The sequence below is a fragment of the Rhopilema esculentum genome, chromosome 9 (assembly GCF_057945365.1).
Source record: "Rhopilema esculentum isolate cy_ngs chromosome 9, ASM5794536v1, whole genome shotgun sequence".
Lineage (NCBI taxonomy): Eukaryota > Metazoa > Cnidaria > Scyphozoa > Rhizostomeae > Rhizostomatidae > Rhopilema > Rhopilema esculentum.
Window position 1 is genome coordinate 13087756 of NC_142823.1, and position 26176 is coordinate 13113931.

The 26176-nt window shown below is 37.6% G+C and overlaps 2 protein-coding genes across 3 annotated transcripts; one reads left to right on the forward strand and one right to left on the reverse strand.

The window, feature by feature from the left end:
* Positions 1-1252: 1252 nt before the first annotated feature.
* LOC148959751 (uncharacterized) lies at positions 1253-4475 on the reverse strand. The gene is made up of 4 exons (XM_089110362.1): positions 4409-4475; positions 2459-2535; positions 1687-1950; positions 1253-1654 (listed from the first exon to the last, which is right to left on the reverse strand). Exons 1-4 carry the CDS (start codon positions 4473-4475, stop codon positions 1253-1255), a joined length of 810 nt encoding a protein of 269 aa, XP_088966488.1.
* A 1131-nt stretch (positions 4476-5606) lies between these two features.
* Positions 5607-13148, forward strand: LOC135693455 (uncharacterized). Of its 2 annotated transcripts, XM_089109985.1 has the most exons (4): positions 5607-11217; positions 11680-11871; positions 12133-12321; positions 12579-13148. In XM_089109985.1, exons 1-4 carry the CDS (start codon positions 10978-10980, stop codon positions 12594-12596), a joined length of 639 nt encoding a protein of 212 aa, XP_088966111.1. In that variant the 5' UTR covers positions 5607-10977; the 3' UTR covers positions 12597-13148. The 2 variants fall into 2 exon arrangements, with proteins under 2 accessions (XP_088966111.1, XP_088966110.1); XM_089109984.1 differs by having other exon boundaries at positions 12133-13148.
* Positions 13149-26176: the final 13028 nt, after the last annotated feature.

Here is a 26176-nt window from a genome sequence, read left to right on the forward strand (position 1 = left end):
ATCATGAAAAGGCAAACAGCTCTGACCAAGAAATGATTGGCTGTTTTTGATGCTATTCAAGATTGGGACGATAAAACGTCTGTAATAGCTGCCATAATCCTTCAGAAAAGTATCTCTGGGTTTGAATTTCTTGTTGCGTTTGAAGTTTTGGCAAGAATGTCTGGTCATTTAATTGTTTTAAGCAAAAGCCTGCAATCAGTAGGGAAAGACCTAGCCAAAGCACTTCAAGAAATCGACAATGTTGTCAGGATCATAGAGGAAGAAAGTGATAATGTACATGAAGCCTCATCTCTTTATGAGAAAGTGTTGGAAAGGGTAGCACTGCTCGGAATCCAAGAGGCTAAGCCATGTGCACCCAAAAGATCCCAAGACAGAGAGAATGCACTTGCTGATGGTTGAGCTGAGGATTATTTCAAGGTCAACCTTTTTTTTCGATGCTAGACCATGTTTTGCAGGACATGAAGTCACGCTTTGGAAGACAACAAAGGCTGTCCATGAAATTGTATACTTTAATTCCTGCCTTCATTGCCAATGTAACCTTTGAGGAGCTCTTACCTGCCATTGAAAATACGAGATGTTCTTGTCAGATGAAGTGACTTTAAATGCAGAATTCAGAGGTGGAAAATGCTGTAAGTATATATTTTGGTATTTGCTTCCAAACGTCAAGTCATTGGCTCTGTTACATAGTTAATGAATTCAAGGTTTGATTATTGTCCCCCCTTTGAAAGTTCCACTGAAACGAACGCCGAACTGAAAATGTGTGCTCTTGCCAATGTGCAAGAAAGTCGGCGGTTTATGCTTGACTGCTGAAAAATGGAGTGACTCTTTTGGAAACATCAAGAAACTCCTGCAAATCTTGTCTACAATGCCAGTCACTACGATGGAAGCAGAGCGATTTTTTTCGCAAGTACAGATTACCTTAACAGCAGTTCGAGCCACAATGTCGGAGCAGCGAATGGAAAGCCTTGTACTTCTACAAGTCTACAGGAACATGCTTCCAACAACAAATGTAGTTTTAGAGCGCTATGCCAAGAAAAATCCAAGATCAAATTTCAGCAAGCAAATTTTCCAATCAAAAGAGAAACTTTAAATAGATGCCTTTAGTTATCTTAATTGATTTGGAATAATTTTTATAAAACGTGAATAGAAAACCCTCTGCCGGCAATTAGAGTCGGAAATTGTTGTATAGAGAGTACTCTCATCACAAGTTTCTGAAAATTTTTCGGCGCCCCTATTATCAACTGCCTGCCCCTCAAATTTTCTCTGGATCTGCCCCTGCTGTATACCAATGCTCAAATTGCACTAACTGATCTATTTTGTACATTACCCATTTGTCATAATTGAGGTCAATTCTCTCTTCAATTTCCTTATTGAATGCCTTTTTGAATGCCTTTTCCTCACCAAATAACTCTGGAAACTGCCATTGGACTTGTTTCCCAAGTGCATAGACAGGTTGATCTGCAGTAATTATTGGTTTCTGGCCAGGGTTGAGATGATCAACAGCCTTCCTTATTATCTTGATGGTATGCTTAACCATAGGAAAAGAATTTATATTTTCATCGATCAGAGGCATTAATGCTGACAAGCATTTTGGACGTGGCTTTGCATTTGTAGTCTTTTCATTAAGTGCTGACCAGGAAACTTTCAGCTTTGTTTCACTTCAGCTACTGGACAAATGTCAGTCTAGTACTCTGGCAGTTCAGCATTTTGTGAATGACGACCTCCACTTTCAAGGTCAAACTGAGACAGTTCGTACTGAGCTGCTTTATCTGGATGCTGGAAAAGTGATATCCCGGTACCGTGGAGATGCCGTCTTGCAGTTGTTGATGTCGCAATATGATCAATATTATCAATCACTGCTGTAGTAAAAAAGCAATGTTGCAAGCAAGGTGGGCAGACTAAATCAGGTCTCTTGTATCTATCACATAGTACTTCATGACTTAATGTTGTCTATCCTGTCAGAGGAAACACTCAAGCAAAATGAGGTAACTTATCAATAACACCGAAAAACCAACATACACTGAAAGCAGGGTTTCACACTCCAATTTGTTTCCTCCACTGAATTTCTGTTTTGGTGCATTGTATCGTATTAGCTGAGTAATATCCTGGGCGAAGATATCTGTGTCTTCTACCATTTCATTATCTGCAGGACAGTTTGTCCCTTCAAGCAACACTCAAACAATGTACACTAGACTAGCTGGTACCGACGGTTTCACATAATCTGCATAAAAATGTCCTTCAAATTATGGAAAGCTGGAGAACATATCCTTCCTTACTATATCTGCTGCCTTAGCAAGAACCATGCAATCCTTTTCTGAGTCCTTTGAGCAAGCATCTAAAAAGCTTTGCCACTATTTTCTTCAAAGGTTTACAAAAGATCTCTGCTTTTTTTTAAAGCTTGAAGTCCTGGAATGTGATTCATGAGCTTCCCATCCAGTCTAGTGCTATGAACACTTACTGGATCACCGCCATAAAGTACAATGGTCAGAATAAATTGGCTTTTGATGTCACTTAGCTTGAATACTGGCGATCTTCCTGGCAGTTATTTACATTGAATTATGTAATGAACAATCTTGGATAATGCTATACCAAAAAACTAACACTTTTGACTTGTCAGTTTTGCTCTCTCTATTCTTAAGTTGTCTCAATCTGTTACACAACTTTGCCAGGCATTTAATGTGGTATTTCGACTCGATTGCAACTATATCCCCTTGACTTAGCTTTGCTAGTAGTTTTTCATCACAAAGCTGAGTTGCAGCAGCACGTATTCACTGATCTAGCCCTAATGTGCTAGCAGTTCGGAGATTCTTATCCGTATCAACTTGATCACAAAAAAGAAGCACTCTGATTCCAAAAAGTTAGCGCTTTGGTCTAATGATCTTGTTCCATTGGATGAGTTTATATTGTCCTTTTCTGTTTCAGAAAGCTGTCTTTTCTTTATTGCTTTTTCGACGTGATACTTGTCACAACTATTTCTACATGATTTATGAAACTTAGCAGCATGTGAAATAAACGACTCTTCAAGAGACTGGCATGTTGCTTGGAGTCCTGAAGTTTTTAAAGGACTGGTTACAGGAACCCCAACCTAAAAAAATCTTTTCAGTGCATTTTGAAGTGGGGCCTGCATTTCATATTTTTTAGCATGTAAATTTACGTCAGAAAACTAAATTTCAGATTTATATCTTGCATAGTTTAAAAGATATGGAGAAAGTCCAAAAAGGACTGGGTATAGGTACCCCAATCTAAAAATAGCTTTTGGGGGCATTTTTAAAGTGGGTCTGCATCTGATCTTAATCAGCATGTCAAACTTTGTTGTTGTACCAAATTTCATGCTTGTATCATTGTTATGAAAACATTAAATCTAGTGCTGGTTCTCCAGAATATTGAACAGAAAAATTACATCAATCTTCAATTTCTCATCATATTAATCAATCTCTGTTTTACGTTCTATGTCTACACCCTACACTTCCAATCTGTTTACTGCAAAAATAATTACTCTAAAGACACTCCCAATTACAAAACATAACAATAAAAGGTATTAACAAGCTAAATATTAGTATTATGTGATTTGCACAATTGCTCTGACGCCATTATATAGAATCTCAAGACGAAGTGACAAGCTTAACAGATTAGTCATTAGTGCTAAAGAACAACAACAAGAATATCACCTATTGTGATGCGTTCGTGGGAATATGAGGCTGCGCAGCGCAAATTTCCCCAACATTCCCCCTCCTTGATCCACTATGGATCAAGCATGAGTTTGATCTTGGTGCGTGCATTGCTAGCTGCTGTGGGCTGATGACGTATATTTGCCCCTCTCTTACTCCGTACTTCAATTTTCACTTCATTCTCATTATTTTCTTTTCCTTACTTTTCCATTCATGATTTTTTTCCTGGCTTTTTTCCTCCTCAAATTGCTGATAAACCTGTACATTTATGATGCGACACTCAGCAAGTGCCATACCGATTGATATAAATTACTTCACTCAACCCCATAGGCACTTCTGATAGAGACATTACAACTACATTCTCTTTCTTTCTTCAATCACTTCTGAAGATTCTTCAACATAGGAAACTTTAGGTGAACTCTCTACACCAACTATCAACCATTTGGGACCTTCCCACTAAAGTCTGTCATTCTTCAACTCAGTACCTAAAACACCTCTAGATCTTAAATCTGCAGGGTTTTCTAGCCCTGCTACATGGCCTACAGAATAACGTTCCCCATTAAAGGGTATGTCATTTATAGCTTTCTGATGTACATCATCATCAATTCTTACCCCAACAGTTTCCGAATCCCAAAATCTATGAATACTTTTGTTCACATCTAATATGTTCTTGCTACTTAAAGGAGTAGGCTCAATAACAAGGGAAACAAGAGTATCAGAATCAAAATTGCCACTCTTACCTGAAACTGGTCCTGACAACACCCATCCAAGTACCGTCTTCACTGCCACTTGTTCTTTAGGCCCCATGGGAATATGAGGCTGCGCAGCGCAAAGTTCCCAAACAATCATAAAATGCACAATTCAACTGCTAAGCGGCTGCAATATAGCCATATTTAGTTTGTGTAGATTAAAGTATATAAAACGCCGTATTGTAACGTAAGAAACAACAGAAAAGGCGGTAGAGAAATAGATAATCAGTACGGTGTACAAAGAAGAAGAATTAGATACAACTGTTGTGTTTCCTTAGTGTTCTCTTGGCACTTTAACATTAAATCTCTGAACCAGCAGATGGTACACTAGAAAATTTCTACCATATTTTTCCCAACAAAAATTATTTTATTCTACGCTCTCTTCCATTTCAAATATCATATTGAGTTGATACCAAATTCCCTCTATAAACCTTTTTGCGATTTGGACAACAATACATTGCGGTCGTAGTGGTGGCCATGTTGGTAGACCTCCACAACAACTGGTAGTCACAACAATCAAGAATCAAGTGAGCAACAAGTATGACATCGAAAGGGAGGAATTTTACACAGAGATGGCAAGAAACATGTTCTCACGTTGCCTCTACAATGTTTTACGTGTAAGCTGCTGCTCACATTCATAAAAAGCAAACAGTGGCAGGAGTAGCTGCTTACTGGAAATTACCTTCAGCTAAGTCTCAAGTTAAGTATGCCCCTGTCAAAAAAATCAATTTCACATCTGCAAACAGCTTGAAAAAAAGACTTGAAAGAAAGATTGAAAATGGCAATGAACCATCTGGTCGAGATCAAGCACCAAAAGGTCAGTTGAAAACTATTTATAAAGCAAGTAATGGAAATTTTTCAAAGTTTCTGGAAGAAATTTCCAAAGCAAAGCATTTTTATCTGTTCATTCACTCTTTGCTGATGGGTATACTCCTGGAACAGTTGAAAGCCATTCCCATCTCTTCTTACTGAGCTTTATGATCCCAATGCTGAAACATTGTTGTTTGAAGATCTATTACAGAGGTGTAAACTTGAAGCTGATAGAACCAGAGTTACATATGATCAAGTAAAGGCAGTGGAAAAAGAGACAAGGAATCAGACAGCTTTCAAAGCTTGGTTTTCCTTCAGAGCTGGCAGGATTACAGCATCAAAGATCAAAGCTGCTGTATCAACCAACACCTTGTGACAAACCATTTCTCAGCCTAATTAAGGCAATTTGTTAGCCGCAGATGATGAAGTTTTTTAAACTGCTGCAACAAGATGGGGAATTGACAATGAGGAACAGGGCATTTTTTTAACATACTGAGTGGTGAGGGAATCACCCAACCAGGCCCTACGAGTTCCCCCACCACTGAAGAGAAAAATGCTACATTTGCCCCAAATGTCCGCCATTTTGTGGCCCTTAGAGATAAAAGTAACCAGTTTTCCAAAAAATCTGTGCACAATATAGAAATTAATTGACGAATAATTACAGATTATTCTCTTTTTTATCATTTTGTTCAAACAAAACCACCTAGCCCTGGTTCCTGGTATCCAGTTTTCTGATTTGACATTGTCACGATCCAATTCATTTCAACTTTATCACAGTGATGGCTTGATTCGCCAGTTTGAAAAAGAAGGATGGGAATGAGAATTTGTTTCATTTAGCCCATGCGCATCTGCTTTTCATTACAAAGAACTTCTAGTTTATGCAGAATTGACAGAGTTTGTGGCATCTTCAGAAAAGCAAAACATCAGTCAAGTTTTGAAGCAGTGTCTGTGCTTTTGTATACAGATTGATAGAAGTACTGATAAACAGCCAGTTGAATCCAAGTTCATTACAGCATGATTTGTTGGAACAGATAAAGTAAGTGTAAGAACAATTTTCCTTGGCATTGTCAGCAGTGAACTTGATGGTGCAGATGGTCTTCTGGACTGCTTTGTACAGTGTATGAATGATCTAAGTATCGGCACAGAGAAGTTGGTTGGGGTAACAACATATGGAGATGCTGCAAATACTGGCAAAAGCAAGGATTGTGACTGTGTGGTGTGTTTGCCACATGTCTGACATAGAATCCGTACAGTCCAACGTACCTGAACCTGCTCTCTGGATGACAAATATCCTGGCTGTCATTTAATTTTTTCGCTCATCTCCTCAAAGAACAAAGCTACTTCATAAAGAGAACGAAAACTGTCTCACTTTCCCAAAGCACTTTGAAGTTCGGTTGCATAACATACCCTTAATGTACTTAAAGCTGTCCTTCATAAACTGGAAGCAGCAATAAATGTTTGGACAGAGATGTGTGATGGAACAATTCCAACGGAGAGAACTGAAACAAATGGCACAAGGATTTCTTAGAAAAAGGGAAAAGTTGTGGCTTACTGCTGTCATGTATGATCTTTGCAACATCTTCAAAAGATTGAAGTTGCTGTTTCAAAAATAAAATTTGATAATCCCAGATATAATCAGTGGTAAAGATAGTGCCATCAGAGAGTTAATCAAAGCTGCTGGGGATCTCAAATATTTGGCGAATATCAAGTTGTTTGTCAATTTGTATTTGCTGTCAGTCAACTGGGCAATAATTAAAAAAGATAGATCACATTTCTGTAAATAATTGTGGAACAAGCTATGCTCTCAAGCTAAGGAAGATGACCCAGGCAAGTACTGGCCTCCTGATAATGTTTTTGGCACTTTTTCCTCACAGTATGTCAACAAAGCGTGCAGTGTCACACTACAACGACAAAAAAACGTTGCAATGAGCTAGTTTAAAACAACAAACGATCAACAGTATAATGCACATATCGTTAAATGGAAAAAGAACTGCAAATTTTGATCCTTGTCCATTCATATGTGACTTTTTGCAGAAGAAAGACCGACGAAATTAACAACCAGATCAGGAGCTGTACAAGAGAAGAGATTTTATTTAAAAGTTTTTTACTGAAGAATCTGGAATTTTATGAAAAATTCATTGACTTTGGTCCTAAACATTTCATTAAACATTTCCATTTACGTTTATAACCAATTTTTAAAGATATTTGAAGATTTTAAAGATATAAGAGACCTCATGATTACTGTAAGTCCTTGATTAAGCCCCCACCCTCAAATAAGCCCCTATAGAGACTCAATCGATGCTGATAGCAATCTTTATATCATTATATTTCTCATTTATCCACCTTGTAACTCGACTCATTGCTCAATTTAACAAAATCTTAGTGTTTCCTTGCATTTTTTAACCATACTCAGGCTGAGATATCGCCTTGAAATCAATACATCCCGTCACTTTCTTGTATTATTAGCAAAATAGCCATCAGAGCGGGTAGTGTTTCTTGCTGTCAACAAATAAGTCTCCACCCTCGAGTAAGGCCACCTCCCCCCTCATCACATAAGCCCCTTAACATATTTTTTGCGCAATAAGACCCCAGGGCTTATTCGAGGTGTTACGGTTCTGTCATATCTTGGAGGCAAAAGTCTCAACCCTAAAATAGCTCAGTATATATAACAATCTGAAGTGCCAATCCGAAGTGTTCAGTGTCATTTCCTACGTCATTTCTGGTATTGTATAAGTGTGGGCCCTTATGCCTGAAATGCCCCACCACTCAAAAACTCTTAAGAAATGCCCTGATGACGAAGCTGCTCAGAAAGTATTTATAAAGCTGCAGTCCAAAGAACATGATTCCCTTGCTTTGAAAAAGTGTGGTCTTTTTTTAAGCAGTGAAAGCCCCTATCTAGCAGCTACACCTGATGGATTGGTTGAATCCTCATGTCATGGATGTCTGCCACGTTGCCTGGAAATAAAATGTTTGTTCAAACTTAGCAATGACGCTTTGAAAGATCTCCCAAGGATTCTTTTCTAGAAGTAACAAAAGAGGGACTACAGTTGAAAAGGAGTCATCAATATTACCATCAAGTACAAGCACAGATGGCCCTCACAAAGACCAAAGTTTGTGACTTCTTTGTTTGGACTACAGCAACAATCTTGCTGACAATGGGGTAACAACACAAAGGGGGCGTAGCTTCATCACCGTTTGCAACTCAGGCAAACCTGTCCTAAAAATTTTGAATTTCTTGCATCTCAATGTTGCAATTCCATGAGAATGTGTGCTTCAAGTTGATAAATAATAAAATATCACTATATTGAAAGGTAGATAAATAAAAAGGCTTGAAAGTAACACTGAAAACAAAACCTGATGAATAATCAGTTGAGCAAAGGTTTTCAAATCATGTGGGCAAGGCTTTTCGAAACTTCCCTGCAAAAATAGGAAGAAAACAGGCTGTAAATTCAATGTTGTAGTAAGGGCAGGATGTTTTGCTAGAAAAATGACAGTCAACTAAGACCAAGGTACAGAGAAAAAGAACAGGAATAACCATATACTCACAATCGAAATTGCGTCCAAAATCAAGAATCTTATTCGAGAAACAGGTCCAGTGTTTTCTTCGAACCCTTCTTCCAAACCCTGTGCTTCATTGGAGTCATTTTCGCGCTGATTCATCATGCTTTTATCAAGCTGACTGTTCTGATATAAATTGTACAGTCAGTTATCAATTGATCCTCCATAAAAGGAAATTTTTCACTTACTGGGAAAAAACTGGTCATCTGTGCCTTGACCCTTGCCCCTGGTGGCACACTTAGAGAGCAATAATACAGAAGCAGGTCTTCCTTAATTTGGAAGCCAAGGTCTGCCATGATTTCATCACCTAGTTCCAATAAGTTGTACACATTATATAGTTGTACAAGTCTGTCCTTGCAGATCAACTGGTCAGTAGTTCTGCCACCATAACAGTCTGACAAAATCACGATAAAGCCATTTGGTGAAATTTCTATCAGGAATGTGAAGGTGTTATTCTTCTTGTAGTCTTACCACGTTGCAGCTTGTTTATCAAGTGATTTTGGTCGCTTAGTGTACACTTCAGAGCATTCTATAATGCACCTTGTCTTTCAATACCTCTCTCTGAACATATTTGGCAAATCTGAATTCACAATTTCTCTTGGTAACCATCTCACAAGGGCATCTCAAAGGAGTGAAGACAAAAGTCTCATCCGGGTTGTGAAAATGCTGGATCATGTCGCCTGTGAAATACCAAATCTGTCAGCTAAGTCCTTATTCAGCAGTCTAACCTCGAATGCATGAAAACCAATGAAAACTGTTTTTTCTCATGAAGCTTGGGTGATATTTTGATGGCTGTTTTCTTGTGCTTTGTTGACATATCTTGTGCTTCCCTCTCCAATACACAAAATTTGGCAAACAGGGCTTTATCAACAAAAAATAGGACATTGAATAAAGCTACTGTTTGAATGCCAGTATAAAATTTTATTTTACCATCTGACTTTATATTTACCCAACAAAAACAATTGCTTCTTCTCTTGCTTCACTGACACCTCCCACGATCTTTTAAGAGAAATGGTCAACTTTTTCTTTCAGTTGATCCCTTTCTATGTTAGGGGCTTAATGCCATTTAGTAGAGACCTTATTAGAGCACTTTTCTTTTTACAATCAGGACGCTCTTCTTTGGTATGGCTGTGCTCTTCCTTTAACGAGACATTGTCTCTTTTTTTCAATAACAGCAACTGTCATCCACTTGGTTAGCAGGTGGTATATCTTTGCGAAGGAGAACTCTTCTTGCTTTTTTGGGTGGTTGTTTGTAGACCAATTTCATGCAATCGGCAATATGTTCAGAACATACCATGTCACTTTCTCCAGGAACCTATGCCTTGTTCCTCTTTGTTGTTCTCTGCATCAAACGTATCCATACCTTCCTGGTTTCCAAATTTTTCAAAACGCTTGGAAACTTGTGAAGCCAAAAGGGTTGTTCACAGGGACATTCTTCGTGAGACTGGCGATTGTATTCCTCACAAGCTTCTTTCTTCCACTTTCTCAATCGGTAGTTACTGTTCATACATCAAACCACAGCGCAGTTTCTGCTCACCATATCTAAATCACTCCGTCTTTTTCGGCCAACAGAGCTTAGTACTGATGAGAGCTTCAAAAAAGCTGCTCCAAAGATAGTAGACCACAAACGACAGATGAATAAAGTAAAACGCGAAGATTTGATTTAATTATGTTAATAAAGTTGCATTGAATATACCCAGTTATAACTAATGGGTTAAAACTCGCAAATTGTGGTTTAAATTTTGATTTACATAAGGTAATAGGCCAAATTTCTTCTGCGCAAGAGGGTGGCCTGTTAATTTTTTTGCTTATTGTCAAAGTTTGGGGTGTATGACCTGAAGACAATAAGCTAAACTTTTCAAATCCCGAGGAAACCATTGAACTGCCAACAAAACGAGATACAATTAATTATATACAAGAGCAAATATAAAAAAGTAAAATATAAATATATAAGTTACTAATAAGATTATCTTTCAACATCATTAGCAGCACAAAAACATCCCCTCCACTTATACCAACAGCATAAAGACATCGCACATTTCAATATCTTTTGCAGTTAATGTCAACATTGAACTTGATATTTCCTATCTCCATTAAACCCACCCTATTCCATAAGTGTATAAATATGAGCCCGTATCTTCAACAACCCAACAACTCTTGGTGTCATAAACCACGCCAGCTTCGATGAGTTAATGGTTGAGGTCAAAGAAGTTGGGACAATGGTGATTATTACAAGTATATGTGGTCATTGTGGAAAGCATTTCACCTGGAAGAGTCAACCATTAATGCCAAAGTTGAAGACACCAGCAGGAAATTTCCTTTTATGTGTGGCGACATTATTGTCAGGTGCATCAATAATGAAAGTTAAAAAAATATTTGGTGCAATGGGTTTAGCATGTGTATCACTTAAAACATATTTTAAGCACCAAAAGGTAATATATTTTTTTTCTTTAATTTCTCTTGTATATCTGAAAAGTTATTCCCCTTTAAATCCTACAGATCGTGTATTTCTTCTTTCCATACCTTTGTAAGCATTTCCTGGTTTAGCATGACAGTACTTGATGCCCAAAGGTAAAGGTAAAGGACATAGGTGATGTACAGTGCAATCAAAATAGTAGAAGTTTACTCAAGATGACACAGACTCCAATCTTTGATTCAATGTAATTCAGCATCAATGTTATCTTTGATATATATCATTTTCAAAGTAATGACAAGGATTTTAGTTCTTTAGACAAGGCTTGTATTTTAATTTCTTTAATATTTACTCCTGAAACTTGGTTTTCAAAATAATGAAAATCCTGTTTATACAATTTTGAGTAGTGTACTGGTTGCAGAATTGGGTAACCTAAATGATACCTAACAACTATATATTTTTTCTCTTCTTCCTGTTTCAGGTTAGACTATTTCCAGCCATATTCATTTATTGGAAAAATTACCAAGATAAAATATATGCCAGCCTGAAAAACAAAAAGCTAGCAATTGCAGGTGATGCCAGGCATGACAGTATGGGACACAGTGCCAAGAATGGAGTTTATTCCATGTTTTCCTGTCACCTTTTAAAAGTGATCGACTTTCAGCTTTTTCAGGTATATATGATGCAAATTTATATGTGTTCTGAAAATTTTTTCATTGAACTTTGTTTAGACATTTTTTTATTGAATAAACTCTCCCAGTGTACTAATTTGAAGCTCCAGAAGATCTCAACTTTATATTAAACATGCCCTGTTAAACATGAGCATGCTTTGAATGTTTTGTTTAAATTTTGAATTGTAAATAAAACTGTCTCAATGCTGGTAATATTGCAACACAATTGCTTCTTTATATATTTTTATTGTATTTTACTGTAGAAAAATGAGGCAGGGAGGAGCAATGCTATGGAGCTGTATGGTTTTAAAAAGTGCCTCGAAAACCTTGTTGATAATCAAAAGCTTGCTGTTGAAACATTGGTGACTGACAGGCATGTTGCAATTACAAAATATGTCAGAGAGAACTTCAAGGAAGTAAAGCATTACTATGACATTTGGCATATAAAAAAAGTATGTATGGATTCTTTTCAATATAAAGTCAAAATACCAAATATTTTGTTTCATTTAGCATTCATAGCTCCATATAAATATAAAAGAGCTTTTCTGAGGACGACACCTTAAAGATTTATTAACAGCTAAAAATGTCATTAAAAAAACAAATATAAATTTGACAAATTCTTATTTTAAGTTCTTCAAACATATAGCTGTGAACCACTGCTGTATTTCCTATTGCATCAATTATAAAATTGCCTTTCCTTTATCACTAGAAATACGCAAAGTTCTAATCAAAATAGGAAAGGAGAAAGGTATGGATATTGTAAAAGAGTGGATAAGGCCATGCGAAAACCACTTGTTTTGGTTATCAACAACAACAAGCAATGGTGATGGCAGGGTCATTTTAGCAAAATTCAAAGCATTCCTGCATCACATTCTGGACAAGCATGAAAATTTTGATAATCCAATATTCAATGCCTGTGCTCATGATACACTTGGACCTTAGAAATGGCTTATGGAAGGTAAATGACCGATTCTTCTTACAGTTACAAAGACTGAAAAAAGTACCAAAGTAAAAGAGGCTATATCACAATTTTTTTGATTATTTTTTTTATATTTTTTATTTTATATTATAACGATTGAATACAACATTAATAATTTGAATGTTTGTGTTTCATCAATTTAGTTGTCTAATGATTAGCAAGTCTGTTAAACTCAGCATAGCAATATCTAAAATTTTATTTCAAGCCCCCAAAAAGGTTCTTTGCCCTTGCTTTCCCCCTCCCAGTTTTTTAAAATAATTTCTTTTAAAACTTCAAAAATTTTTTTCATAGCTGTTCAATCGTTTTTGACTTTGATAGGTATCTTTCTTTTTTTCAGGCCCCCTTAAATGCCATGGCCCCCAGAAAGTCTTTTTGCCCTTGCTTGACCCCTTCTAGTTTTTTTAAAAAAAATTTCTATTAAAACATCAAGATTTCTTCCATAGCTGTTCAATCGTTTTTTGACTTTTTTAGAGATCTTTCTTTTTCTCTGGCCCCCAGAAATATAATAACCCCCCGAAAGGTTCTTTGCCCCTCCTTGCCCCTCCCAGTTTTACAAAAATATTTCTATTAAAACATCAAGATTTCTTTCATAGCTGTTCAATCGTTTTTCGACTTTGTTAGGGATATTTCTTTTTTTTTGGCCGCCAGAAAGTTTCTTTGCCGTGCTTGCCTCCTCCGAGTTTTTTAAAAAAAGTTTCTTTTAAAACATCAAGATTTCTCCCATAGCTGTTCAATCGTTTTTTGACTTTTTTAGAGATCTTTCTTTTTTCTGGCCCCCAGAAATATAATAACCCCCCAAAAGGTTCTTTGCCCCTCCTTGCCCCTCCCAGTTTTACAAAAATATTTCTATTAAAACATCAAGATTTCTTTCATAGCTGTTCAATCGTTTTTCGACTTTGTTAGGGATATTTCTTTTTTTTTTGGCCGCCAGAAAGTTTCTTTGCCGTGCTTGCCTCCTCCGAGTTTTTTAAAAAAAGTTTCTTTTAAAACATTAAGATTTCTCCCATAGCTGTTCAATCGTTTTTTGACCATGTTAGGGATCTCTTTTTTTTTCTAGCCCCCAGAAATAGAATAACCCCCCGAAAGGTTCTTTGCCCCTCCTTGCCCCTCCCAGTTTTACAAAAATATTTCTATTAAAACATCCAGATTTCTTTCATACCTGTTCAATCGTTTTTCGACTTTGTTAGGGATATTTCTTTTTTTTTTGGCCGCCAGAAAGTTTCTTTGCCGTGCTTGCCTCCTCCCAGTTTTTTAAAAAAAGTTTCTTTTAAAACATCAAGATTTCTCCCATAGCTGTTCAATCGTTTTTTGACCATGTTAGGGATCTCTTTTTTTTTCTAGCCCCCAGAAATAGAATAACCCCCCGAAAGGTTCTTTGCCCCTCCTTGCCCCTCCCAGTTTTACAAAAATATTTCTATTAAAACATCCAGATTTCTTTCATACCTGTTCAATCGTTTTTCGACTTTGTTAGGGATATTTCTTTTTTTTTTGGCCGCCAGAAAGTTTCTTTGCCGTGCTTGCCTCCTCCCAGTTTTTTAAAAAAATTTCTATTAAAACATCAAGATTTCTCCCATAGCTGTTCAATCGTTTTTTGACTTTTTTAGGGATCTTTTTTTTTCTAGCCCCCAGAAATGGAATTGACCCCGGAAATGTTCTTTGCCCTTGCTTGCCCCCTCCCAGTTTTTTAGAAAAATTCTGTATTAAAACATCAAGATTTCTTCCATAGCTGTTCAATCGTTTTTTGACTTTTTTAGAGATCTTTCTATTTTTCTGGCCCCCAGAAATAGAATAACCCCCCGAAAGGTTCTTTGCCCCTCCTTACCCCTCCCAGTTTTACAAAAATATTTCTATTAAAACATCAAGATTTCTTTCATAGCTGTTCAATCGTTTTTCGACTTTGTTAGGGATATTTCTTTTTTTTTGGCCGCCAGAAAGTTTCTTTGCCGTGCTGGCCTCCTCCCAGTTTTTTAAAAAAAGTTTCTTTTAAAACATCAAGATTTCTCTCATAGCTGTTCAATTAGACAGGTGCATGGCCAGAATCTTTCGAATATTAAAAACGGATATGTGTGGCAATGCTTCTCCTACGTGAAATTTAATGCTCTTTCAGAATATGCTTGTCACCATTCCATTATTTGGTGGGTGTGACAGGGCGTGGTCATATTACGTCACTCGCACTTTTCTAAGGCTAAATGCCTTTAAAGTGGCTAATATTAGCCAAATTGAAAGGCTTTTGAACTAATGTTGTCCTCTTTCTATGATTGCATGTCAAAATTGCATATTTTGGGGGGGGGGTGGGGCAGGGCGTGGCTATATGACGTCAGTCCCATATATCTAAGATTAATGTTTGAAAATTGAACCAGATACTCGCAGTAGTATATTAAATTTAAATGTTTTTTTGATTGTGAATAGCAATGCATGATTGTTTTCTCAAAGGCCGAGTTACTGCTGACAAATAAAAACCTCGTATTACTGGTTTACTTAGGACAAGATTATTTCCGCATTTAAATCTGTTCGTTTGAATTGCATCTCGGAACAAAGTTCTCTTTGAAATGCTGTTTAACTGAATCGCGAATTGTGCAGTGCTGTCAACACATAAAGTTTCATTAGTGCGTAGTTAAAAGCAATGTATGTTTGATTTTGCTACACATCATGCCCATGCAACGGTTGTTCCAAGATCCATTTCAAAAGAACTGATGAAAGTGTGAAAATGGTATATTTAGTATTTAATATTGTTAAAATGAGATCGTACCTAAATAAATTTGGCTAAAATATCAAAAACCGAAAGAGTGGCATATTCAGATTTATGGTAGATATTCTGGGTCATTGCTGTCATATCCATCGCAATCTGAGTCAAACTCTTCCCAAAAATCCTCTTCTGAGCTTGTATAAAGCGTATCAACAAATTCATTTTCACCACCGGCAACTTCTGCATCTGTAATGACTTGATGGCTATACTCTACTTCTCTCCGTTCAGCCCTTACTACAGCGGGTATTTGTGGCCCACGATACCAGAGAGGAATTAAGCATCCTGATTCATCTATTTGCCAGCCACTTTCACATGGGTTGATTTTGTCGATAACAGGAGAGCTAAACGCTTTCAGATAATATGCAGCCATATTTGCTCTTTTGATAAGATGCCTTATGCTTTCCGGATCTGGTATAACACTCTGCGTTGTCTTTACTCGTAACTTGTCATACTGCTTTATTCTTGCTGTAACGAGGTCGTCATTCGGCTTTCCATTATAGATCGTTTCGTGAATAAATTTGATGACACTATCAGCCCCTTCTTCGTTCAAACTTTTTGCACTGCCCAATGGCTCAAGGAGGTGTAGAGACTTATTTTTTCGTGCTTTTTCAAATATTGATGCTTTTGAAGTACGATAAAAGTAGCTGGTGGTGTCACAGCCTGTCAAAGAATGAAAAGCTGGTAGCTGTAGACATACTGATACGCCGAGATACTGGACAATTTTACCAATATTAACATACTTATTATGGTCAATTTGCATACACCAACATGGCTTCTTGTCCCTTTAATGCGAATGCATATATCATCAGAATAAGAGCGTCGGTATCCTTGGCTTTAAGAACAACAGGACCCTCAGAATTAAAAGCGTGCATTACTACCCGAGTATGCGCCTCCTCGTGATTGCATTCGACTTTGATATCAATGTCATTTGAGGTTATTTTTACTGTTCTTTTTCTATGGTTTATTGTAAGAGGAATCTCGAGAAGACGTCTGGCTTCTGGTTGCTCGGCAAAGTCATTAAAACGTTTTATCAACTCGTCTTTGTTTTGTTTGTTGTGCATAAAGCTCTGAAATTCCTTACATCCCAACATTTTTTGATCATTTGAACCAAGATGAACTCTGGGACTGCTACCTCTTTCGAGACGTGCTGTTTCTTTAGTGGAGTATTCCTGATCGTCGATGTAGTTGTCGAATACCACCACAATTTCTTTTGCGTGCCAAGCTGTCGGAGGAGTAAAAGCTCTCAGCTGATCAGACATAAATTGCCCCCATGTTTCAGCAGGACTTGACGCTCTTATTATAGCCATCCCATCGTAGATGCATGTTGCCTCGCGAGGGGGACTCTCTATTACTGCTCCTGCTTGCTCAATTAGGTAATTTCTAAACTTTGCTTTGGATCCTGGCTGATACAATTTCCCATCAGGTGTTGATATTGCAAGGGGATATTTCGTTAGGCAATGTGAAAATGCTTCTCGTTTGTCGTGACACTTAGCTACAATCAAACCAAGTGCCTGGCGATCTTCTCTCAGCACAGATAAGGCTTTTGCGGCCGCTTTCTGTTTCTTTTCAAGGCCTGTCTTTATGATGCTCCTCTTTATTGGCGCAAAGAAGTCTACCTTATTTGACAATACACGATCTGTGTAAAAAATGCAATGCATCTCTTCGCCAACCGACCTTGCTCCAATTAGCCCTTGCACTATTGCTGGGTCTAACTCGATCCCTGTTGATATATTGCGTGCTGGTCCTTCAAATGGGGTATGATATGTCTGCAACTTTTCAATCAAGCTCGATACTTGTTTCTCGTGCCGCGCTTTAGCTCCGCTGGAGGTTTCATTGTGACCACTTGAGGTTTTGATGAGAAACCGATCCTTCACATGCCTCCTCAGCTTTGCCAGTTTATGAGAGTTTTTATAGAATTCATCAACATTTCCGGAGATGTACTGTAGCCACCTCTCATTGGTCCCCCACGTATTTTACTCTCGCGGTTTGGGCCGATTTCTGTCACCAAATCTCCCGGAATACTCGAAAATACATTTCCACTGAGGCTCACCCCAGGACCATAAAGAGAAAGATCTTCGTATGCATCTGGGTCATCTGTTTTCAAATTTGACAAGAGAATGTGACTGTGTGTTAAGTATCGCGAATAGTTAGGGTGATTGAAGGCAAAAAGCATCGGAATTAATTGTTGCAAAGCTTGAAGATGCAGCTTCATATTTCTTTCCCTGAAGCTTGCCACAAAAGAAAGCATGGCACTGGCATCTTCCACGTAACTTCCAATTAGCTGACCCATTGTTCCACTATTCTGCAGCATTTCAGCTTTTAAACGGTCAAACTCAAGACAAGAAGTGACTCTTTTTAATGTCTCTGCAGATGGGTCTGACCTCAGCGCTTCCAGGTCTTTGTGTAGTGTCTGGGAAATATTTACTGTGGTCGTTTTCAACCTTAGAAGAGCCTGGAGTAATTGTTTGTGAAGACGCATAGATCGGGAATAGTGTCGACCTTCAGCTGCTTGATCTACTGAGCCTTCAGCAATGACGTTTGCTTGACACCACCAATCACGAAATCCTAGAGCTCCGAATTGCTTGTTGAGAACTTTGAACCACACTAAAAGAGTATGAAAACCTCCCATCAGGCATTTTATTTTGTTGTACTTATCTGACTTATCCATCTCTTTCCAAATGATTTGTGACGTTTTGCAGAAAACAGCTTGGTCACAGTGGACGAAAATGTGGTCCAAGCGAAGACTGTCTGCTAAGTCAAGGATGTAATCAAGGTAGTACTTGCATATGCTATCATCTGGAGGATGGGGAATAGTGGAAAGGTATTCATTTCTTGATTGCGTGGTCTCAACTGATGTTACTTTCTTATTGAATGCGGTCCACGAACCAACAAACTCATCTGGAAGCTGTCTATCTTCAATGTTATCCGATTCAAACATATCACCTTCTTGTACTTCTTTCCGATTGTCTGATGTAGAGGCGGCCAAAGCCCATGCAATATCTGTGTCAAGTCTTCCCTCAAGTTCTCTCATATCTCTGTTTACCTGATAGCTCTTAATAATGGGGGGACTCTTTTTCACTCCTACTTTGTAATCGCCATAGTCAATTTGATCATATTCATCATCATTTATACTTTCATATAGAACTTCTGAGGGCTCAGACGGCTGATACTCTATTTCACCAGGCAGTGTCTGCTGATTGATTGTCCCCGTTGTATCATGGGTCGTACCAACGCCAGTTAAGGTCATCTGCCTTCCATCATTGTTATCCAGAGTTATATGTGTTGGTTTTAATGGCTGCATGCATGGTGGGGCTGTCCTTCTTTTCAATTCTCTTGTCGTATCCTGGGCCCACTTTTTGCCTGTTTCAAGTATTGTGGTGTAACTGGGCGTGACGCCAGATTTTCTTAGCAGATTTATTACCTCTTTACTTCCAGTGACTCTATGGATAACCATTCCTGATGCAAGTGCGGATGGTGATGGATTTCCAGTCAAAAGCTGTTGCCAATATCCTGAAATCGACCAAACTTTATTTGCTTGCAGAGGAGGAATGACGGCAAAGCCATGATCATTTTTTTACAGGAAGGATTGAGGGACATCGCAATTACATTGTAAATTTCTTTCATTGGCTCATATTCGTCTAATTGATCAACCAAGTTCTCAAATGAAACATGGGAAGTGCGCTGGTCATCATCACAGCTCTTTTTGCGTTCTATTTTACAGTGAATCATTTTCGCAAATGCTTTAGTTATGTCATCATCTCTTAGACTGTCACCGCGGATAGTTGCTAAAGAGTAATCAAGAGGATTCACATCAGTAGAATGAAGAATATTACCAGCTCCATGAATTCCCAAAGCTCTCTTGAATCCTACTTTATCCTTAAATTTATCTGATATTAAATCTTTAATTTGGCTTGTGAGGGTTTTGCGGCAATTGACTGGAACCCAATGATAAACGTATAAGCTTTGCATATCCTCCAATAAATCAGTAAGAAAGTAACAGGATTTCCCAATAATGACTTTCTTCTCGATTATTTCAAGAAACTCTTTCTCTGCGCATTGACCATTTATGGTATCTAATGGAACATTTGACTAAGAATTTGTAGGGCGAACTGTGAGAAGCGCATAACAGCTTTTGTGATACTCAAGTTCCCTGGCGAGGAGATCACCCGCTGCTTGGTGTATCCTTAATCTTTTTGCCGCTCTGTGCAGTACAGGGTCATCTGAATTTTCGTTTGCGTCCATGACACCAAGCAACGTTGCTTCAGCTCTTATTTCTTGCAACTTCAGCAAACTTTCTTCATGGTCTCGGTATTTTTTCCTCTTTCTGTTACAAACAAAGCATTTCCTCTCGTGGCCACTTGGTGATGGAAGCGGGACGACTTTACTTCGTGTTATTGGGATACTTGCTGCAGATGTGCTGGCAGATGTTTCCGTCATCTCATCAAAAGATTTTGACATAGATTCGTTCTCAGCCAGGACAGAATCCTTGAGATTTGCCTCTAGCTTCTTTTGATCCCCGAAGTATTTGCGACACTGAGTATGACATTTTAACACTGTTGAATCGTCGGAGTCAAGATACCGCATCAATTCGTCGTAAAGATAAGGAAATTTGACTGCATATTGTCGTGGGTTTGTCACGTCTTTCCATTGTAATGCCTTTTCTTTGATTGAATCAAGCCTGGAAAGAAATCATTGATTTTCAAGATATTCGTGGTAAGTATGAAGAAGATTTTAAGGAAATGAATTAAATTATCAACAGTGGAATCCCGTTATAAAGAGCTCTGAAGGGAACATAAAAACTGTTCGTTACACAGAGAGTTCATTATACCGAGAAAACTATTTCATATATAGGACAGAATCAAAGGGACCCGACATTTAGTGCATTATACCAGGAAGTTCGCTAAATCCGGAGTTCGTTATATCGAGATTCCAGAGTAGAACAAAATAACCTTTGTATACACACCCTTTTTCTTTAATAATCTTTTTTTTCAGACTTTTTTATTATTTCTTGGCATAAGCAGCATGTATTTGAATGAAATTCCGCCCGATTCTGAAGTGAGGCAAACGGTGTTGCTGAAGGCGAAGCCATTAAGATATTTTCACATTATTTTTCTCAGTCATCCTACAAATCAAAACAAACTGTCAACTTTGTATTCATATTTCAACAAATGTTTTTCTCAGCATGGTTGTCTAACATAAGCTTAACCATTTATTTAGGCCAGGGCATCAATTTCTGAATAAAGTAACAAAAGCTATGAAAATATAATCTAAGAAGCTTGTTTGCAAAGAGATTATTTGAGAATGTTATCACTTTGCCGTATTTTAAAAGTTAATGATAAGAAAAGATAAAAATTGCTCACCTTTTGCGCTGAACTCCGTTGATCAAAAGAACGCAATCAGAATGTACAGAAGACACATGGAAACTATCCTCGTTTTGATGTCAAGCCTCGCAAAGCTCAAAGTCTTCTACGTACGGCCATAGGAGTAATGAAGTATTAATCCTTTGAATTTACTCAAATCCAGATCGAAGACATATACTTAAATTCTTCTAAAGATAATTTCATATAATTTTTTTATCTAAGAATGACGTCATTTAGCCACACCCTGCCCCACCCCCCAAAATATGCAATTTTGACATGCAATCATAGAAAGAGGACAACATTAGTTCAAAAGCCTTTCAATTTGGCTAATATTAGCCACTTTAAAGGCATTTAGCCTTAGAAAAGTGCGAGTGACGCAATATGACCATGCCCTGCCACACCCACCACATAATCGATTGGTGACAAGCATATTCTGAAAGAGCATTAAATTTCACGTAGGAAAAACATTGCCACATATATCCGTTTTTAATATTCGAAAGATTCTGGCCATGCACCTGTCTAAATCGTTTTTTGACTATGTTAGGGATCTCTCTTTTTTTCTAGCCCCCAGAAATGGAATCGCTCCCACAAAGTTTCTTTGCCCTTTCTTGCCCCCTCAAAGTTTTTTAAAAAAATTTCTAATAAAACATCAAGATTTCTTCCATAGCTGTTCAATCGTTTTTTTACTTTTTGAGGGATCTTTTTTTTTCTGGCCTCCAGAAATGGAATTGACCCCGGAAATGTTCTTTGCCCTTGCTTGCCCCCTCCCAGTTTTTTAGAAAAATTCTGTATGAAAACATCAAGATTTCTTCCATAGCTGTTCATTCGTTTTTTGACTATTTTAGAGATCTTTCTTTTTTTTCTGGCAACCAGAAATAGAATAACCCCCCGAAAAGTTCTTTGCCCCTCCTTGCCCCTCCCAGTTTTACAAAATTATTTCTATTAAAACATCAAGATTTCTTTCATAGCTGTTCAATCGTTTTTCGACTTTGTTAGGCATATTTCTTTTTTTTTGGCCGCCAGAAAGTTTCTTTGCCGTGCTTGCCTCCTCCCAGTTTTTTAAAAAAAGTTTCTTTTAAAACATCAAGATTTCTCCCTTAGCTGTTCAATCGTTTTTTGACTATGTTAGGGATCTCTCTTTTTTTCTAGCCCCCAGAAATGCAATGGCCCCCACAAAGTTTTTTTGCCCTTTTTTTGCCCCCTCAAAGTTTTTTAAAAAAATTTCTATTAAAACATGAAGATTTCTTCCATAGCTATTCAATCGTTTTTTGACTTTTTTAGGGGTCTTTTTTTTTTCTGGCCTCCAGAAATGGAATTGACCCTGGAAATGTTCTTTGCCCTTCCTTGCCCCCTCCCAGTTTTTTAGAAAAACTCTGTATTAAAACATCAAGATTTCTTACATAGCTGTTCAATCGTTTTTTGACTTTTTTAGAGATCTTTCTTTTTTTTCTGGCAACCGGAAATAGAATAAACCCCCGAAAGGTTCTTTGCCCCTCCTTGCCCCTCCCAGTTTTACAAAAACATTTCTATTAAAACATCAAGATTTCTTTCATAGCTGTTCAATCGTTTTTCGACATTGTTAGGGATATTTCTTTTTTTTTGGCCGCCAGAAAGTTTCTTTGCCGTGCTTGCCTCCTCCCAGTTTTTTAAAAAAAGTTTCTTTTAAAACATCAAGATTTCTCCCATAGCTGTTCAATCGTTTTCTGACTATGTTAGGGATCTCTCTTTTTTTCTAGCCCCCAGAAATGGAATGGCCCCCACAAAGTTTTTTTGCCCTTCCTTGCCCCCTCAAAATTTTTTAAAAAAATTTCTATTAAAAGATCAAGATTTCTTCCATAGCTGTTCAATCGTTTTTTGACTTTGTTTGGGGTCTTTCTTTTTTTCAGGCCCCCAGAAATGGAATGGCCCCCAAAAAGTTTCTTTGCCCTTGCTTGCCCCTTCCCAGTTTTTAGAAAAAAAATTTTTAACTTTCAAGTTTTCTTTCATAGCTGTTCAATCGTTTTTTGACTTTGTTAGGGATCTTTCTTCAATTTCTGGCCCCCAGGAATGGAATAGCCCCTAGAAAGATTGTTTTCCCTTGCTTGCCCCCTCCCAGTTTTTAAAAAAAATTTCTATTTAGACTTCAAGATTTCTTCCATAGCTGTTCAATCGTTTTTTACTTTGTTTGGGATTTTTCTTTATGTTCTGACCCCCCGAACTGGAATGGCCCCCAAAACATTTCTTTGCCCTTGCTTGCCCCTATCAAGTTTTTAAAAAATTTTCTTTTAAAACATCAAGATTTCTTCCATAGCTGTTCAATTGTTTTGTGACTTTGTTAGGGATCTTTCTTTTTTTTCTGGCCCCCAGGAATGGAATAGCCCCTAGAAAGATTGTTTGCCCTTGCTTGCCCCCTCCTAGTTTTTAAAAAAAAATTCTTTTTAAACTTTCAGATTTCTTCCATAGCTATTCAATCGTTTTTTGACTTTGTTTGGGAAATTTCTTTTTGTTCTGGCCCCCAGAACTTGAATGGCCCCAAAAAATTTATTTGCCCTTGCTTGCCTCTTCCGAGTTTTTAAAAAAAATTTTCTATTAAAACATCGAGATTTTTTTCTATAGCTGTTCAGTCGTTTTTTGACTTTGTTTGGGATTTGTTCTTTTTTTTTCTGGCTCCCAGGAATGGAATGGCCCCCAAAAAGTTTCTTTGCCCTTGCTTGCCCCCTCCCTGTTTTTTTAAAAACAATCCTATTGAAACATCAAGATTTCTTCCATACCTGTTTAATCGTTTTTAACTTTGGTAGGGATCTTTTTTTTTTCTGGCCCCAAGAAAGTTTCTTTGCCCTTGCTTGCCCCTTCCCAGTTTTTTAAAAAAATTCTATAAAAACTTCAAAATTTCTTCCATAGCTGTTCAATCGTTTTTTGACTTTGTTTGGGATCTTTTTTTTTCTGGCCCCCAAAAATGAAATGGCCCCCAGAAAGTCTCATTGCCCTTGCTTGCCACCTCCCAGTTTTTCAAAAAACAATTATATGAAAACCTCAAGATTTCTTTCATAGCTGTTCAATTGTTTTTTGACTTTGTTAGGGATCTTTCTTTTTTTCTGGCCCCCAGAAATGGAATGGCCCCCAGAAAGTTTCGTTGCCCTTAATTGCTCCCTCCCAGTTTCTTAAAAAAAATTCTATTAAACATCAAGATTTCTTCCAAAGCTGTTCAATCGTTTTTTTACTTTGTTTGGGATCTTTCTTTTTTTTCTGGCCCCCAGAAATGAAATGGCCCCCAGAAAGTTTCATTGCCCTTGCTTGCCCCCTCCCAGTTTTTCAAAAAAACAATTCTTTGAAAACATCAAGATTTCTTCCATAGCTGTTCAATCGTTTTTTGATTTTGTTATGGATCTTTCTTTTTTCGGTCCCCCAGAAATGCAATGGCCCCAAAAAAGTTTCTTTGCCCTTGCTTGCTCCCTTCCAGATTTTCAAAAAAATTTCTATTAAAACTTCAAGATTTCTTTTATAGCTGTTCAACCGTTTTTTAACTTTTTTAGGGATCATTTTTTTTCTGGCCCCCAGGAATGGAATGGCCCCCAGAAAGTTTCATTGCCCTTGCTTGCCCCCTCCCACTCTTTAAAAACAATTCTATTAAAACATCACGATTTCTTCCATAGCTGTTCAACCGTTTTTAACTTTTTTAGGGATCTTTCTTTTTTTTCTGGCCCCCAGAATTGGAATGGCCCCCAGAAAGTTTCACTGCCCTTGCTTGCCCCCTCCCAGTTTTTTAGAAAACAATTTTTAAAAAACATCAAGATTTCTTCCATAGCTGTTCAATCGTTTTTTGACTTTGTTAGGGATCTTTTTTTTCTGGCCCTCATCAAAAGGAATAGCCCCTAGAAGGATTGTTTCCCCTTTCTTGCCCCCCTCCAAGTTTTTTTAAAAAAAATTTCTATTAAAACTTCAAGATTTCCTTCATAGCTGTTCAACCATTTTTTGACTTTGTTTGGGATTTTTCTTTTTGTTCTGGCCCCCAGGAATGGAATAGCCCCTAGAAAGATTGTTTGCCCTTGCTTGCCCCCTCCCAGTTGTTAAAAAAAATTCTATTTAAACTTCAAGATTTCTTCCATAGCTATTCAATCGTTTTTTGACTTTGTTTGGGATATTTCTTTTTGTTCTGGCCCCCAGAACTTGAATGGCCCCAAAAAAATTGTTTGCCCTTGCTTGCCTCTTCCGAGTTTTTAAAAAACAATTCTATTAAAACATCAAGATTTCTTCCATAGCTGTTTATTCGTTTTTTGATTTTGTTATGGATCTTTCTTTTTTTCGGTCCCCCAGAAATGCAATGGCCCCAAAAAAGTTTCTTTCCCCTTGCTTGCTCCCTTCCAGATTTTTAAAAAAAAATTCTATTGAAACCAGAAAATTTCTTTGATAGCTGTTCAATCGTTTTTTAACTTTTTTAGGGATCTTTGTTTTTGTTCTGGCCCCCAGGAATGAAATAGTCCCCAGAAAGTTTCTTTGCCCTTTCTTGCCCCCCTCCCAGTTTTTTAAAAAAATTTCTATTTAAACTTCAAGATTTTTTTCATAGCTGTTCAACCGTTTTTTAACTTTTTTAGGGATCATTTTTTTCTGGCCCCCAGAAATGGAGTGGCCCCCAGAAAGTTTCATTGCCCTTGCTTGCACCCTCCCACTTTTTAAAAACAATTCTATTAAAACATCAAGATTTCTTCCATAGCTGTTCAATCCTTTTTTGATTTTGTTATGGATCTTTCTTTTTTTCTGGCCCCCAGGAATGGAATGGCCCCCAAAAAGTTTCTTTGCCCTTCCTTGCTCCCTCCCAGTTTTTTAAAAAAAATTTCTATTTAAACTTCAAGATTTCTTCGATAGCTGTTCAATCGTTTTTTAACTTTGTTAGGGATCTTTCTTTTTTTCTTGTCCCCAGGAATGGAATAGTCCCCAGAAAGTTTCTTTGCACTTTCTTGCCCCCCTCCCAGTTTTTTAAAAAAATTTCTATTAAAACTTCAAGATTTCTGTTATAGCTGTTCAACCGTTTTTTAACTTTTTTAGGGATCATTTTTTTTCTGGCCCCCAGGAATGGAATGGCCCCCAGAAAGTTTCATTGCCCTTGCTTGCCCCCTCCCACTCTTTAAAAACACTTCTATTAAAACATCACGATTTCTTCCATAGCTGTTCAACCGTTTTTTAACTTTTTTAGGGATCTTTCTTTTTTTTCTGGCCCCCAGAAATGGAATGGCCCCCAGAAAGTT